At 38.4% G+C, this 16,857-nt stretch overlaps 2 protein-coding genes across 5 annotated transcripts in view; both read right to left on the bottom strand.

Moving 5' to 3' along the window:
- Positions 1–2,565: 2,565 nt before the first annotated feature.
- Positions 2,566–12,827, bottom strand: slco1d1 (solute carrier organic anion transporter family, member 1D1). 4 transcript variants are annotated; one of them, XM_084910463.1, is made up of 16 exons: positions 12,809–12,827; positions 12,368–12,438; positions 12,071–12,177; positions 10,024–10,165; positions 9,672–9,804; positions 9,296–9,420; positions 9,010–9,156; positions 8,645–8,743; positions 7,929–8,177; positions 7,376–7,540; positions 6,527–6,722; positions 6,206–6,371; positions 5,894–6,075; positions 4,932–4,996; positions 4,729–4,846; positions 2,566–4,466 (listed from the first exon to the last, which is right to left on the bottom strand). In XM_084910463.1, the coding sequence occupies exons 3-16, from the start codon at positions 12,119–12,121 to the stop codon at positions 4,256–4,258; spliced, it is 2,049 nt and encodes a 682-aa protein (XP_084766589.1). In that variant the 5' UTR covers positions 12,122–12,177; positions 12,368–12,438; positions 12,809–12,827; the 3' UTR covers positions 2,566–4,255. The 4 variants fall into 4 exon arrangements, with proteins under 4 accessions (XP_084766589.1, XP_084766587.1, XP_084766588.1 ...); XM_084910461.1 differs by having other exon boundaries at positions 12,368–12,457; positions 12,809–12,825; XM_084910462.1 differs by lacking the exon at positions 12,809–12,827 and adding an exon at positions 12,548–12,725.
- A 3,679-nt stretch (positions 12,828–16,506) lies between these two features.
- LOC146369069 (mucin-6-like) overlaps positions 16,507–16,857 on the bottom strand; it is a 41,851-nt gene continuing 41,500 nt past the window's right edge. The window contains 1 exon segment of the mRNA XM_084910640.1: positions 16,507–16,675. Coding sequence (XP_084766766.1) covers positions 16,507–16,675 — 169 coding nt within the window.

Below are 16,857 nucleotides of genomic sequence, written 5' to 3' on the forward strand. Positions count from 1 at the left end.
TTTTCTTGGTACAAGCAGACAAAAGGCCTCACACATTTTTATTCCAAACACATGCCAGCTAGTCCTTCCAGTGGGTGGTTGGATTTAGTGGGGGTTAAAGGGGTAAGGAGGAGGTGTGGGGGCGAAGATTAATAACTTCAAACCAGTCCCTAAGGATTTTTATTTTTCCTCACAAGGTAAAACATCAGGTGCATGGTGACGAATTATACAGGATTAAAAGTCTGTTTAAAAAGTATGTCTGCGTAAAAAGGAACTGTCAGAGTGGTGAATGTTCAAGCAGCATTTCACGCACCAAATGATACCAGATGAGTTGGATGGATTTGATGATGACCTCAAATGTGGAACAATATGTCTCTGTATTAACCTTTGCCCGAGAATGTGCTATTAGTCCAGTGACCGCAGGAGGGGTCCTGGCAGCCAAGCAGCAGGTCACACAATCAGCTTTGTCCCTGCAAACATTCCAGGGATTATGATTAGGGCCTTCACATTCCTGCACAGCAACAGCGAGGGACACATTTAGTAATTACCAGAAATTACACTTGTCTCCAGAAAAGTACAGTTGACTTGAATACTTTACACGTCTTCTGCTACTATATTTAATTACAAGTGCATTCAGACAGGGATGCTGGCCATAACTGCAGCACTCCATTTTAGACTAACAGCAGCTGTACTGCCTGGAAAAAAGATGATTTTTTTAAGATTCAATTTGTTAATGTTATTCTTTCAATTTTGCTTAAAAATCTGATTATCTTTGGTTTGTGTAAATAGAAGTTGTGAGAGCACTGAAGTTGCATATTTTTTCTGTGGATATTTTCTTGTGTAGAGCACAGCCTGCAGGTGAAATGAGATAACACTTAATGCTACTAAGCATGTCATGGGATTCAGTTAACTGTTTTACCATGATGATTAAAAGTGTAACATAAAAAAGCTAACATCTTAAATTTTATCTAGACCAAACTAAAGCAGCTCAAATAGTCATTTTAGCAATAAAGGTGATTAGAAGTAATAACATAAGGGAGGTTATAACATTTATAACACTTTACACAGCGTGGCTTAAGTTCAAACATAGTCTCTAGGCCAATAAGATAAAGGGGAGCAGTATTTAGCAAGTGGAAATTAAACACAGGATAGTCAGTGTTTGTTTAAAAAAGCTTATGTAATTTTAAAAAGCCAGGTTATGTAATCCAAACCTTCAACTTTAAACTAGGCAACGTGACGAAAATGCAAAAAAAGAAACATGTAAATAGTGACAGTAAGTACCAGAAAAACACTGAAATGACTGAAAAAAGATGTACCCTAACACTGCAAAAGCACAACATTTCTTTTTATTTCAGGAGAATCATTCTGAATCAATGTTCTCAAACGGCTCTGTAGACTCACAACTGGAAACACAGAGACTGAATCACTGAAAAAAAGAGTCATAACCACAGTGGTGACCTTGCCAGACTTTCTTGTAGTTTTCTAAAGTGTTTTTGAGAAATAGTTCTCCGGGATTTCCAGCAAGTCCGGTTCTTTTTCGGTCCAATATTCAGTGAAATCATTTAGCTTTGGACAGAACATTTTTAATCCGGTAATTTCTTTTGCAGCACGGTGGCTAGCACCGTTGCCGCACAGCAAGAAGGTCCTGAGTTCAATTCCACCATCAGGCCGGGGTCTTTCTGTGTGGAGTTTGCATGTTCTCCCCGTGTTTGCGTGGGTTCCCTCCGGGTACTCCGGCTTCCTCCCACCGTCCAAAGACATGCAGCTTGTGGGGATAGGTTAATTGGATAATCCAAATTGCCACTAGGTGTGAATGTGTGAATGAATGTGAGTGCGAATGGTTGTCTGTCCCTGTGTGTTGGCCCTGTGACAGACTGGCGACCTGTCCAGGGCATACCCTGCCTCTCGCCCTATGACAGCTGGGATAGGCTCCAGCGCCCCCCGCGACCCTGAAAAGGATAAGCGGAAGCGAATGGATGGATGGATGATTTCTTTTGTTTATTTTACGAAAAATGCCAGCAACAGCAAAGTTCACCATGGTGTGTAGTGTGTTCTTAAAAACGTTTAGAAAACTGGACAAATGGAAGACAAAAGATGTGGCAGGCCTTAAAGTTCATATCCAACAGATAAACAGTATCTGAAAGTCATGCTCTAAAGAAATAGGAAAAAAAAAAAATATATAACAAAACGTAACAGTGGAACTGTTACGTTTTTGGAACTGTTACGTAACAGTGGAACTGTTACGTTTTTATACAAAAGGCAGCCAACATAAAAAGAAGAGCTTTGAATGTCCTTTCACAAACCTGGAGAACCCTTCTTGAAGAGATTACAGGAAAGCTTGGCTAAGAGAGTTCAGGCTGTGTCGAAGAATAAAGGTGGTCATAAAGAATTGTACAAATTCTTACTTTGTCTTGTACATTGTATTTACCTGTTAGTTTGTCACTATTAATTGCTACTCTTTTTAAAATAATGTAACATATTGTAGAGCTTGTTGATTCATAACTTAGTGAGTGTATAGAGAATTCTGTCACGTTTAGAGTGAAAGGATAAAATGAGTTGTTATTCAAAAAAATGCAGAAAAAAATGTATCTGGACAAAACTGGTCTTTAATGTAAGAGATATTTTTCAAGGCCAAAAAAGAAATTGTAAAAAGGTTGAAAAGATTTCCAAACAACATGTACGGGCAAACTCAAATATATCCAACACTATATAGAACTCATCATTATTGCTAGTAATTTTGTCTAGTGATTGATAATACATTCAGACAACAACCGTGGTGTAGGAAAGTAAAACAAAATAAAATCCAAGTTCTCATTTATCTCACTCACTCTTAGTCCACTGCCTCAACCAGTGTGAACTTTTTCCAAGCAAACACTGTTGAGTCGAGGATTCTGTGAACTCTCATGACATTTGTGTGTTACAATGTGATGTAACATATGTGTCTGAAAGGCAACCTTTTCAGAATAAAGGTTACCTCAAGCTGTTAAATGCAACTAACTTTCAATGGCCCCCTCATCTTCCTCTCCTTCATGGCTCAAAATGCATGTGCATTAAAAAATGTGTGTCAAAGTTTGTGAAGTATTAAACTGGAAACATGGCTGATAAGCCCGTCTGGAGCTGGTGCAGAACAGTCTCTGAATGGCTAATAAGCCTTCACAATCAGTTTGATTAGCACGTATATAAAGCAGCTCAATTATTCATATTTCAGGAAGGACATTCAAACAATGAATTCACATTTTCAGTGGATACTGAGATCCTATTCTGTATGTTTATTTGACAACATGTAAATGTCTGTCACATCTACTGTAACTTAGTACAAATAAACTTATAGACTTAATAAAATAATATGTTACTCTACTAATTTCACATTTTAGGAAATATGCTAAGTCCATTCTCTAACTTAGTAAGAACTGGACTTAGAATATTTCCTAAAAATTACTGTTGCAGCAAGGCTAGCTGTAACATTAAGTATCTCTAAGACACAGTTAGCGATATGCTGTTTGTCTTTTCGTAGTTGTAAATCAAAGTCACTGGTGCTAGCTAGGAAATACTGTAGCACAGCTAACTCTCCGTGACTTCTGGAGTTTCTCTTCTACATGGCTTGAGCAGATGTGAGATTTAGAGATGCTAGAGGTGTTTGTTACCTTTAGACAGCTACCTATTTTTCCATGTTTCTACTCTTTGTGTTATACTAAGGTAAGAGACTTCACATAGGCAAAGGAGTGGTATTGATTTTTAGAAAACTGCACATAAGTGTATTCCCCCAAAACTTTATATTGTATATTTATGAAATTAGCTAATAAAAAATTATTACCAGGTTATGCTACCACAAGCAGTATGTGGTACATATAGTATATACATGTCTATCAAACTAGTACTCCACAAAATCACTGTTAAAATAAGCTTGTAGGGTAAGACATTGTTAGGAACGGAGACAAGTTTGTTTCGAAAATCTGACAAGTTTTTTTCTTACTTTGTCTCAGCATACATGAACTGTGTGTTTCTGCTCAGGTGTGATGCTGACAGATATTAAGAAAAGCATGTGTCCCTGCTGTTTTCTTGACTGCATGTTCATGTACTGTATAAAATGTGTCATTTTAGTTTTATTAAGCTTTGTTACATTTTAGAGCTTTGTTACCTGAAAGAACAAGGTTTACTGCTTAATTCCGAAAAGTACTGATGCTGTAGAATGACCAATATTTGGTCCAGTATGGATGCAGCACAATATGCAGGCATTCACTTGTATTTAACAATAGTGTGGTCTTCCTAAAACACATTAAATAGTGCACTCCATGCCCATGTCGTCTTTGTCTGCAATGTTGATATTGGCATGTCCATTGGTCACTGCATTACTCTCCTGTCCATTTTCTTTGGACTGATTCTTCAGTGCTATTTTCTTCTGTCGCTTGACAATGCTGTAGTAGAGGTAGCCCCACACTGTGTTGGCCAAGAAGTAGAGTCCAGTAATCATTCCTAGGTATGTAAGTCTGAAAGTAAAGTACATCGTAACAAATTACTGAAAATTCATCTGTCTGATTGCTTGCTCTAATTTGTATGTTAAACATTTTTGTTTACATAAAACATATATTTGTACAAGTCAAACTGTCTGTGTACAAGTTTAGGTACACAAAATTCTATAAAATATAAAGATTGTCACTTCACTGGTTAGAAACCACTGCATTGAGGTAATTAAACTGTGGTACATTACAAGTGACATATTCAAGCACAATGATGAAGATTTAACTGTACCTAAACGCATTAGCATTATAGAGTCTGCATGCTCCACGGCCACCGCAATGCTTTGTACCCCACTTCAAACAGGTTCGGTCAATCAGTGCTCCAAAATATATAGGTGGAGGGATGCCACCTGTAAAACAAATCACATGTGATTAAAAAACAATTTTACCCCTAAAGTCTTGATGTGTGGGTTGGGTTTTAGTTTTAGTACTCACCCAGAGTTCTTACGATCAGTGTCTGCATACCCAAAGCCAGTGACTTCAAGTCTGTTTGTATAGACCTGAATTGTTGACCAAATTATACCATATCAGATACACATGTGAGCATTAAAACACACAATAAGGTGGTATCAGATTGGAACTTTAAATTCAATTAATATAGTATCAGATAATTTAAAGAGAAAAAAAAATAAGAAATCATCAACTGGCAAAATTTATGGCAATTGTAGGCATATTTAGTGTACATAGTAGTTCTCTTTTTTAAAAAGAGAGTTGCTAACTTTTTCCTAATACATTTTAAAACAACAGGTCTTTTGAGGAGTAGATCTCCTTCGGTTCCAGTTTCAGTGATTATAGTTCACACATGATCTACTCTGCATATGTTCAGAGTATATGCAGAGTAGATGGAGTGGTAATGAATTTCAGCAAAACTGTACATAAGGTTTATATTGTATATTTATGAAATTACTTAATAAAAAATCTTACCAGGTTATGCTACCATAAACAGTATATGGTACATATAGTGTTGGGGAGTAATGGAATACATGTACCGGCGTAACATATTTAAAATACAAAATATGAGTCACTCTATTCCATTACAGTTACTGTTTAAAAAGGTGGTATTCAGAATACAGTTACTTTGTTGAAATAAATGGATTACACAGCGGTCTTTTCTTCAGTTGTTATTCAAAAAAATGAGGTCCAGAGGCCCCTTTACTACTCTCATTGAGTAACATAATGGAATACGTTAAAAATACATTTTGGGGCATGTATTCTGTAATCTGTAGTGGAATATGTTTTAAAAGTAACCTTCCCAACACTGGGTACATATTGTATATACATGTTTGCCAAACTATAACTCCACAAAAAAATGGATTTTTGTTTCCCCTAAAAGCTTGAACATCTGCTTAACCACAAACTTAGAAGCAGATGTTCTTTAGTCAAATTGTGTCTCGCACCTGAGCAGAACAATGTATCCTGGCGTTCCTCCACAGGCAGAAATGTAGGACCCAATTACAGACAACGCCATGTAGATTTTAAATTTTATGTCACAATCATCCTTCCTGGGACACTGGCCCAGCACTGCAGATGCATTTGCAGCTAGTCCTGCCTCATTAGTGCAGGTGCAGTTATGAAACACCTAAAAACCAAGAAGAAAAGGTTAAAAATCAGCCTTAATTGTGGTCTGTTGGTGAGTTTGAGCTGTTTTTTTTTATTCACAGTAAATCTTTGTCTGTTCTAAGCTCTCTGTTTGTCTAGACCATCATCACCATTTCTTTGCCCATTCCGGTGGAGGTCTGGCAGCCGGCCAGGCAGGGTGAGGCATAAGTCATGCCGTTGTATGCACAGACCGGGTCCCAGTGCTTCACTGAGCAGAAGCAATGTCCATTGCACTGAGACAGCAAAGTCTGTGGGTTGTAGGACACTTGAGGGACTCTGGTACAGACAGACAAGTAAAGACACATTAACACTGTCAGTGGAGACATTTATGAGCATATTTTTAGTTTATAAGACTAAAATAAACTATTTAACTTCCAAAAATTTAGTGCAACCTAGCTTAACAAATAGGCTTGTGTGTCCATTCCACTCACCTCTGATATGACATGGTGAGACCGGCCACCTCTGCATTTTCACACTGGACGAAAATCTGAACAGCAAGCAGGCAAAACGACCCCAAAGAAGCACTAATTGCCACCCTGGCTGCTCCAACAATACCCAACTTGAAACGCTTCAGCAAAAAACCTCCAGTGATGAAACCCAGAGCTACCGCTGGCAGGTTCAATATACCTACAAGGAAGGATAGAAATGTTATAAACATGAACCTTTTCAGTGTGTCAAAATTTTAGCTTTGTCATAGTAACATTCGTTCTGCAAATCAGCTTGTAACACATAAACAGGAGCACTTGAATAGTAAAATAAGTGGATTTAGGAACTGCATAAATTCCAGTTTTCCGTATATTTTCTGAACCAATTTTATTTTAACAAAAAGGTAACTCCATAATGTTTTCACAATCCAGCAAGAAGCTCTTGCAATTGCAGCAATGTACCATAAGCAGACTTTGCAGGTCTATTTATGTCCATTCATGCGCAGAGTACTGAGTACACACAAAAGTTGTTTGCATTAAATGGTTTTGTTCAGCAGCCAACTGTTTTTATAACGTTTGGTGATAGAACAATTCATATTCTAACAATAACCCTGCCTGTTAGCCACTCGGTAATTAAATTCTACTTGACAAACATTCTAGCTCACACACACACACACACACACACACACACACACACACACACACACACACACAGAACAGGAGTAGTTCTTGCATTTTCAGTTTGCCTTATCACTCGCAATCAGACTTCCCTTCAATAACATCATTGTTTCAGTTGCCTTGGGCTACATAGTGCAGAAAACAGAAAGTGAATGAAAGCCAGTTTTTGCTCCGTACCTATGAGGAAAATGGCTTTGGTGGCTGACTGGCCGTAGACTTGCTCTATGTACTTTGGCTTGAAGGTGATCAGGCCAATAAAGCCGTTGACAGCCACGAGGGAGGCAAGGATAATCAGCGAGTAGATTCTGTTTCTGAAGAGTCGCTTCAGAGATGGAATGAAATCTGGTGAAGTGCAAAGCACATCAAAGAGAAGAGGAAAATACTTTTATAGACACATAAAACTAAGTAAATATAAAGTAAAATAAAAATATTATTGCTGTGTTAAAATATTGTATAAACTATCTATTAGCAGGATAGGGTTTGTAAAGCATGCCTGATTGTAATGACATAAATTACCTCGTTACTAAACCTCGTTTTCCCAGTGAGAATGTACTATTTATCATGTTTAATACTTTTCATGATGGATTTTTTGAGATCAAAATTTAATAATAATCTCAAATTATACTAAATGGGAATTTGAATCTAGCAGTTATATCTACAAAATTATGCATTTTCACAAGACTTTCTTAAAGATCTGTTAGGATAAATGCTCTACTGAGCAGTGAATTACCTTTAGCCATTTCCTGAAATTTGACTTTCTCCTGGGTTTCCTCTGGCAGGAATTGTTCCTGCTCAGTCTTTGTTGCAAGCTCTGTGCTTTTGCTTTGAATTTCCTCTTGCTCTTGCCCTTGCTTGGGTAAAGACTTTGGAAGGAAAAAAAATGGGATACTAGACAGTAGAACCACTGTGCCAGTCACTATGAAGCCCAGCCACCAGGCTCCCACCCAGCGGGAGTCCTTATAGGTGATGGTGATGGTGTCTGGAAGAAGGGGAAAGGCAAAGACCGCAGGTTATTACAGACATTTTGTGTGTAGGACTTTTATGAGTGACTTCTAAGCCTTTTCATCATAACAGCTTAGTCATTAGTAGAAGTATGGAGGCAGTTCTCTGGCTCAGGGAATGTCAATAGCTCTAATCCAAGTAGTGAAGAAAGAGCTTATGTCAACTATGTCAACAGGATGAAGTGTTGTGAAATCCTCTTGCTTCTGGTAGACCCATAATTTCTCAGTAAAGAAATGGTTTAACTTTTGCAATGTCATGTTGCGTTAGAAAGTCCAAATGGAAGAAAACATTTTGCTAAATTGAGACACGAATGAGTTTCAGTGTTGCTCAAGTCAACCAGAAGTCTTCTCTGCCTAATTAAACACTTCAATCAGGATATTACTAACATCGCAGGTAAACAGTATTGTTACAAAATACTAAAAATTACTTTTTGTAATACCATACCTAAATCCACAAATCCAGTGTCCACATAAATCTTGGAAAGGAAGGACCCAAGCATGAAGCCAAACATAGGTCCCAAGATTCCTACTGTATGGATGCAGGCTGGCAAACGGAGCGGAAAAGAGAAGATAAGTATTGAGCAGTTTGAGATTTGGCCATGATGGAGGAGTACAGCGGCCTTCTGAACTGTTTAGGATTTTAGGCAGTGAGGAAACACCAAGGGATAATTGAGTACAAGGTCAAAGAAATGTCAAAAAACAGAGGGTAATATGTCAAAGTTCATGATACAGCAGTTATGAAAAATGGATAAAATAATAAATACAAGTGGATAGCAGTGAAAGACAGCAAAACCGTAAATGATGACTAACCCAAATAAAAAGGGGTGTTCTCTTCTCTGGAGAAGTCATCCAGATAGGAAATTCCAAGTGGCATGACGGGAGTCTCTCCAATTCCTCGCAGCATGTTTCCCAAGAATACATAGATCCACATGGGTGAACCAGCAGCCTTTTCACACTCTGGGGGGCGGGGGGAGAAACTTGACTTTACATTGTGCATATCATGAATGGAATAGTGTATAAAATCTAAAACAGAAAAATGACTAAAATCACCCCAAAACAGTCTATTTCAGACTTGAGTGATCTTACTTCTGAATACCTAATTTGGTCTCTGCATCAAGTGTGTCATCTGCATCAGTCATGCTGTGGTTGGACAGACAGGGCAGGATGGTCTCAGTGCTGTTGACAGCAGCTTTGTGAGACACACTGGTCTCATATTTATACCTGGAAAATATTCAAAGTATTATCTGAAAATTGTGAAACATGTAAGTACACATACTCCTTCATTTCTTGGATGCTATAGAACACACATGCACTTTTAGCCATTTTATGCTATTACAGCTTTTGGGCATTTATGAATCTTATCAAACATTTCCAGTCTTTATTCTCTGGGAGCTCAACATAACTCTTAGTAATCTGATTATTTGATTGGTTCATTGTTATATTCATGAAGAAGAAGGAAACTTTGTACTGACAGTCCCTGGAAGAAGTGAGGCAGGGCTACAAGGAAGGATCCCACAGCCATGATCAGACAACCAATTCCTATCAGTCTGGGACGATGGAGCTTGGCACCAAAGTAGCTCACAAAGGCGATGATGAGCAGGTTGCCTGTAGAGAAGAATTAAAAATAACTAAGAATGATTATGGAATGAATCAATGAACAGCTACAGTCTTTGCCAGGCATGAGAGTTCAGCAGTCTGCTTATCTTGCTTTAAATATAACATAACCTGAAATTTGTGCTTTGTAGTCAATAAATTAGATAAATTCCTGTAGTTGATATAAACCATAATGCTAACATGCTGCATTCAGTAAAAAAAAGCGCATACCCATTTCGAAGCTGCCATCTATAACACCAATCAGGGAGCTTGGGATATCAAACCGTCTTTCAATCTGTGTGATGGAGCTCTTCATGTAAGCTCCAGCAAAGGCTTTGGCAAAATATACAAATGCCAGGGAGGCCAGGAAGAGCTGGAAAACACACATAACCAGTTAGATTGAGCTTTTCTAGATTTAATTGGACTGGATTACTGGAAAGAGCTGCCAAATAGTTTCTCAGAACTTCTTTAAACAGTCAATATGATTGTTGTGACCTGGATGATTGAATTGTAATCCCTTCTTCTGATGTGACCTATAGGGGGGTGAATGACAGTGTTTCCCATAATAGAATCAACTCACACACTAAACATACCCACAGCACTTCACAAATGCTTTTACCAGTGATTTACATTAAGTGACATTTGATGGGATTAGAGTACTGATACCAGAATAAGAGTGGTTACAACAGATTTTAAAAACCCACCACACTAATTCATCACTTATCAATCATCTTCCCTGAACTGATCTTGTCAAAGTTGTAGCACACACCACTGGGAGCAATAGATGATCCCACTGTTGATCCCATCAGGGCAAAACATTAAGCACTAGACAAACTCTGTTTATTGTTTCTAACAATCGCTAGCTACCTACCCAAAGTACGAATCAAGACCAAGACCATTGGTGATAAAATTAACTCTAACAATCCCTTTCAGTTAGATTGGTTAGTCCTCTTTCTGAGAAATATTTTTTCTTGTAATGAGCAAGCATATTCTTTACAAATATAAGAACATCTATGCAAGCTTTGCAACCAGTTTAGGTAATGTTAGAAACAATTCTCTTTGTATTGCAGCCAAAAAGCCTCTTTTTTGGCTGCAATACAAAAAAACCCTAAAAAAGACAACCCATAACTTGTAAAATGTTAAACAGACAACAAACATTTTGCTATAGATGTGCACTGTGTTCGACATTTAAAAAAGTGTTTAGCATAATATAATATATCCAGCTTGATGAAAAGCTAATCACTGAACACATTCTTTTCTTAACTATCTCACTGAATTAATAATAATAATGGATTGGATTTATATAGCGCTTTTCAAGGCACCCAAAGCGCTTTACAATGCCACTATTCATTCACACACTGGTGGAGGCAAGCTACGGTTGCAGGTGCGCTTCCCAACCCCCTGAGCCACGGTCGCCCAATTGGACCCTTTAACCTTTGGACCATAACATAATTGATAGAAAATTGAAAATGGAGTGTTTATTGGGCCTTCTGACAAAATGTAAAAAATATTAATATTTGTATCATATTTACTACATCAGGCATTTAAAAAAAATTTTTTTTTTTGCAGTTTGTTCCTTAAAAATGCATCGTGCATTAATTTTGGTTTTTCGTTTTTTTTTTTTTCTTGTTTGTTTTTTTTTGAAGACTTCTGACAAAAAGCCGTGAATCAATTATTATTTTTATTTTAGGAGTGCAAGCCTTGCAACCAGCTTTACGTTTGACAGGAAGATCGTTAATGATTGAAAAGGGACTCGAGTTGAAGGTCACAGAGCAAACTGTGAATGATCACAAACAGTTCAGAGACATTTCAGTCTTTCCCAAGGGGTGCTGGTGACTTTTTGTTGAAAACAACACAATGCAAACAAGCAAAGAAACACACCAAAATCAATATTCATATAAACAGGCATTATCAACTTACTTTAGAGCTGTTAGTACCCTGTGTTTTCTAAATTGCAGTCTGTTATGTGCAATGTAACATAAATCAAATAAGCCTGTAATGGACTATAAAACTGTCACGTTGTTGATAAAATGGGGCAGTAAACATCAGTATATGGCATTTAATTAAAACATCTCACAGCCATACCCCCCCCCCCAAACAAAAAACAAAAAAACTCAAAGTTTGATTTAATGACTGCTTTCTAACTCTGCTTTACAAAGAATACCACAAAGATGATAAAAGCAGCTTTACAGTGACATGAACTTTCACAGGTTTGGCTTTTGGCTCATTCACGTTTACATTTAAATTTCCAGTCATTAAAGCAGTGAGGGTTTCTGACCTTAAGCTTGGAGCAGCATGCCTCACGTGTTTTCTTGGATTCTACGCTCATGATGCTGCCGTGCTTCAGAGAAATCCAGGACAGTAGAAAATGGAATAGCACAAGACCTGAAAAGCCACAACAAGATTACGAGCAGCAAAAAAAACCCTGAAGTTGTCTGGATACTGTCTCAGGTAGTAACATCCTAAAAGGTGTCTAGCTGCAAAACTACATAGTCAGTGCATTGATTTGTTTCCAGAGTTTGTCCCAAAAAGATCAACGCAACTATTTTTGTCTCAAAGAAAAATGTGCACTTACCTGACAACCAGCAGTGGTCCTCTGAGGGATGGCGGTGGAAGGCTGACTGTCCCTTTGCGCAGGACTTTGTGCTGAAAACGGGAGTCTTATCTTTAACAAATTACAAGTGAACATCACCTGTAATCAGTAACTCAGCCACTCATGTGGGTTTGTTTTCATGTCAATAAAAAGTCATCCTACCCCTTCAACTCTTACACACAGCCACTCGTTCACACAAATACAAATGCGACAGCGGTGGTGGCTTTCGTCGAGTGATTGTATGAACAGCATCCAAAGGTTCAGAAGTTCACTGAACACACAAACACACACACACACACACACAGATATTCACAGACCCGCACATCCTCCTCTGAGAACTTCATAAGCCTCCTGAGTAGCCATCCTGTTGAACAGACAACAAACAGCAGCATGAAACGGGTCAAAACTTATTGTAATACAAACCTGCTGTTTCTGTTGGTCTGCTGCTTTCAAAGTGAAATACTTTCCTCCTCCGGAGAAACTCGGCCTTTTTGTACGGTTGGGTGTCTCAAAGATGTGATCAAAGTCTTCCTGTCCTATTGATAGCCTTTAACAATGGTTTTCTCTCTGCATGTCCTTCTCAGTGAGTACGGCAAATCACATCAAATCACAATGACTTGTCACCTTTGTGAGACAGAATGGAAACTTGTCAATAAAGCTGTGAAATGATGGGGTTTTTTTAGGGTTAACAGTTGTTTGTTAAACTATCTGCAAACATCATGGTTATTGTAAATTCGCAGCAAAATAATGTGTAGTGCATCTGGACACTGGATGGATATAAAGTATTTTGAGTAGCGGGAAGGGGTGACTGTTTCACTGCATTAGCACTGCACATTTAAAAGAATTAGGCCTAAGATCAGTTCTCACATATTATTACCCCATATCGCTTTGTGGGAGTGTTATTTTATTATTATTATTATTATTATTATTATTAGCTAACTTTGAATTTAAAAACACATCTGAGAAAAGTTGGGATATGGGCATGTTTACCACTGTGCAGCATCCCCTCTTCTTTTGGCAACTGACGAATGTTGTTTCATTCTTATCTGATATTGGACTCTTACTGCTCAAGAGCCCTTGGCCTTCTTTGTCATATGTTTATTTTTGTAACATGTTTCGGCACATTTCCAGTTGGTGAAAGGTCTGGACAGCAGACAGGCCATTTAAGCACCTGGAGCCCTGTACCACAGAGCCCTGGTGTTGTAATAGATACAGTTTGTGGTTTAGCTTTGTCTTGCTGAAGTATGCAACCCCCCAAAAAGCCATCATCCAAATGGGATATGTCATTTTAAAATCTGCCAAAATATTTCAGCACTGATGGTGCCTTTCCACATCTCCCAATTCCATAATATGATGCATTCCCATCAAGGATCCAGGCTTTTGAAAACAAGCTTCAGCATGAAGAAGAACAAGAAGCACTGGAAGTGAAGGTATGGCGCCCACAGAGCCCTGATCTCAACATCATTGAGTGTGTCTGGGATTACATGAAGAGACAGAAGGATGTGAGGAAGCCTACATCCACAGAAGATCTGTGGTTACTTCTCCAAGATGTTTGGAACAAAAATGAGACATTTATCCAGGTATTTCTGATTGTTGGAGCAGGGAATCTGGAAATGGAGAGGACAATTGGGTTGGAGTAGCCTTCTTCTGCATGCTGAATGTGTCACAATCCTGGATCTTCTAACCCAGCATTTTGAGTTTTAGTTTATTTTTACGTTTAAGTTCTTTATGTTTTCTAAGTTCATTCCTATTATGCCTAGGTTGTCATTACATCCATCCATCCATTCGCTTCCGCTTCTCCTTTTCAGGGTCGCGGGGGGCGCTGGAGCCTATCCCAGCTGTCATAGGGCGAGAGGCAGGGTACACCCTGGACAGGTCGCCAGTCTGTCGCAGGGCCAACACACAGGGTTGTCATTACAGTTCTTTGTTATTAGATTCCCTTTGTGTCTTCCTACCCCTGTGTTAAGTCTCCCTTGCCCTTCGTGTGTTTCATGTCTGCATGTCTTTTGTTAAGTTCATGCTGTCAGGTCTGTGTTTCATTATGTTTCCTGTTTTATTTTGAAGGTCTGTGTCCTATGTCAATGTAGACAGCTTTGCTTCCTTTGTCTCGTTATGTCAGACTAGTTTCAGCTGTTTCCCCATGAGTTTCCACTTCCCCTAATCACCCTTGTGTGTATTTAGTCTCTGTGTTTCTGTTCATTCTTTGTCAGGTCGTCTGTGTTCACGTCATGTTCTCCACGCCATGTTTCTAGGTTTCATATTACAGGTTTTTCGTGTTGTTTGCCCTTTGTTTGTACCTTTTTTACCAGCCTCGTTAAACAGCTCGCTTTTTATTAATCCAAGTTTTGTTCCACATTCCTTTTGTGTCTGCATTTTGGGTCCACTCTTCTCAATACATACAGTCTGCCTCAGCCAGACTGTGACAGAATGCACAAGCCAGTTTAGTTTTTGGTAGGCTTTATAGGTATTGAATAACTCCACAGCCAAAGCAGTGATGTGATGAAGTGGTGCAAGTTTACCTTCACAACACTCCAGAAAGAGAAAATCACCACAGCAGATGAGATGCCACATGATATAGAGAATCCAGCTGTTTCCACCCTGGCCTCCGCAACAATGCACTCCACCACCTCCTAGTACTTCAACTATATCTCTAGTTTGTGCAGCAGATGCTGGGGACAGCACATTATCTGTACCCACTGCACTGCCTGTGACAGCTTTCACCAAATGAACCCTTGGCATATTTTAGCGTTGCTGCTATGTAATGTTCAGTTTCCACTACTTTCTGGACTGTTAAAGATGAAAGCTGAGATTTATAATAACACTTAAAAACATATAACTACATGCTTTTTTTTCTCTGTTTCTGTAGAGACCAACAAATTTAGGTCCACAGCAAGAATGCTTGCCACAGTTTTCTTTTATATTAGGATAAAACCCAGAGGCACACTGATTATAAATGTGAAGGCAGGACTTCTGAGTATCATGACATCATGAAGTTGATGTATCATGAAGTGTCATGAAGTTTAATAGGCATATAATTAATGAAACATTGATAATCAAACGATAACTAATAAAAACCTGCTTTAATTCTAAATGTGCTAGTTCTATTTAGGTGTCTTTGTTTTTTATGTTTAAGGAGAAAACCAGGCCAAAGAGTGTTGCTATAATCATCACAATTTAACATTAGTGTGTGTAAAGGTCACATGTATGTAAGTTTCTGTAATAAAATGTTTAATTTAACACGACTTCACTGTGTGCTCTCTTTGGAGAACACAAAGACTCGTTTATACACCCATTCATGTACTCCTTGCTTGCTTTGCCTTTCCTTTAAATAAAGATGGTCCTATTATCACTAGAGAGATGGCTGAGCTGAAAGAGTGGTTACATTTTCCAGTGGCTCCATCTGCTGGCCTTAGCCTGCCTTTCCCTGTTAGCAGTCGGACCACCACCCTAGAAACCCTTCCTCACAATCTATTTTTTCCATGTTTTTTTTTGCCCAGCAGAACCTTCTTACACCAGAACAAACAGGAGTAAAAGAAACAATAATTTGTTAACAGTACTAGCAGAAGCAGGACATTGCCACACAATAGCCAGACAACCAGGCCACAGCCAACATGACTCTATGCTAAAATTGAAGCCCAGGGATGTTGCAAAAAGAAAGACTGTCTACCCTCCCCAGTATGTGCACATCATATTTTCTTGTATTATATACTATTATATGAAAATATGTATCAAAATATCAGAGACTATATCAGATTGGTATTAGCTATACTGCCCTGTATTTACTTGGTATCAATACCAAAATCTGCAGTATCGCACAGCACTAATTAAAATGTACCTGCAAGGCTAGATACAACTGTTGAGCAACTATTTTTGTAATTTCCAGGAAGTGTTTAATAAATGCAGAAGCAATTAAGGTCAAATCAATGTGACAGTGAACAAAAACCGAGAAGATATTTACAGAGTCTTTTGGTGATTGTCAGATGTGTTTATTTGACAGAAAACAGATTCAGTACCTTCTTTAAACACAGAAGAAAACCATCCAGTACTGCTGAATTAGATTTGAATTCTATTTAATCTAATGATTTCAAATGGCTTCATCTTGGTTTTGCTAGCTCTACATTTCAGATCCTGCTGCAAGATTCACACACACAGCTGGTGATGTGCTTGTAAGCGTATTGTCTGGTAGTCAGGTCAGAGCAGTGCAGGGTCATCGATTTCTTCTCTGAGTTCTGCTCCACGCAGCATTTTCGCTCCTGCTGCAACATCAAGTCACCATTTAACACCAGCACCCTGTGGCAGTTGGAGGATGAGAGAACGAAGAGAAAGCGGTGAGGGGGAAGGATTAAAAAGAACAGAGGAAGGTAATGGTATTTTTAATGTATTTTTAAACATACAGAATAAGGAAAATAGATTAAAATCCATCTAAATGTCTACAATTCAAGCTTCACTTACACTTATGCCCTAGTTTTCAT

This window comes from Perissodus microlepis, chromosome 17, assembly GCF_051167445.1.
Source record: "Perissodus microlepis isolate ML-2025 ecotype Zambia chromosome 17, ASM5116744v1, whole genome shotgun sequence".
Classification (NCBI taxonomy): Eukaryota; Metazoa; Chordata; class Actinopteri; order Cichliformes; family Cichlidae; genus Perissodus; species Perissodus microlepis.

What these genes read in the sequence shown, in the direction of transcription:
- slco1d1 (XM_084910463.1), bottom strand. Translation starts at nt 12,121, where the DNA reads ATGAGCGTAGAATCCAAGAAAACACGTGAGGCATGCTGCTCCAAGCTT. An exon ending in TGATGCAGAGACCAAATTAG is followed by an intron (nt 9,157 to 9,295) that starts GTATTCAGAAGT and finishes CCCGCCCCCCAG; the next exon opens with AGTGTGAAAAGGCTGCTGGT. An exon ending in CCGGAATGGGCAAAGAAATG is followed by an intron (nt 6,076 to 6,205) that starts GTGATGATGGTC and finishes CTTGGTTTTTAG; the next exon opens with GTGTTTCATAACTGCACCTG.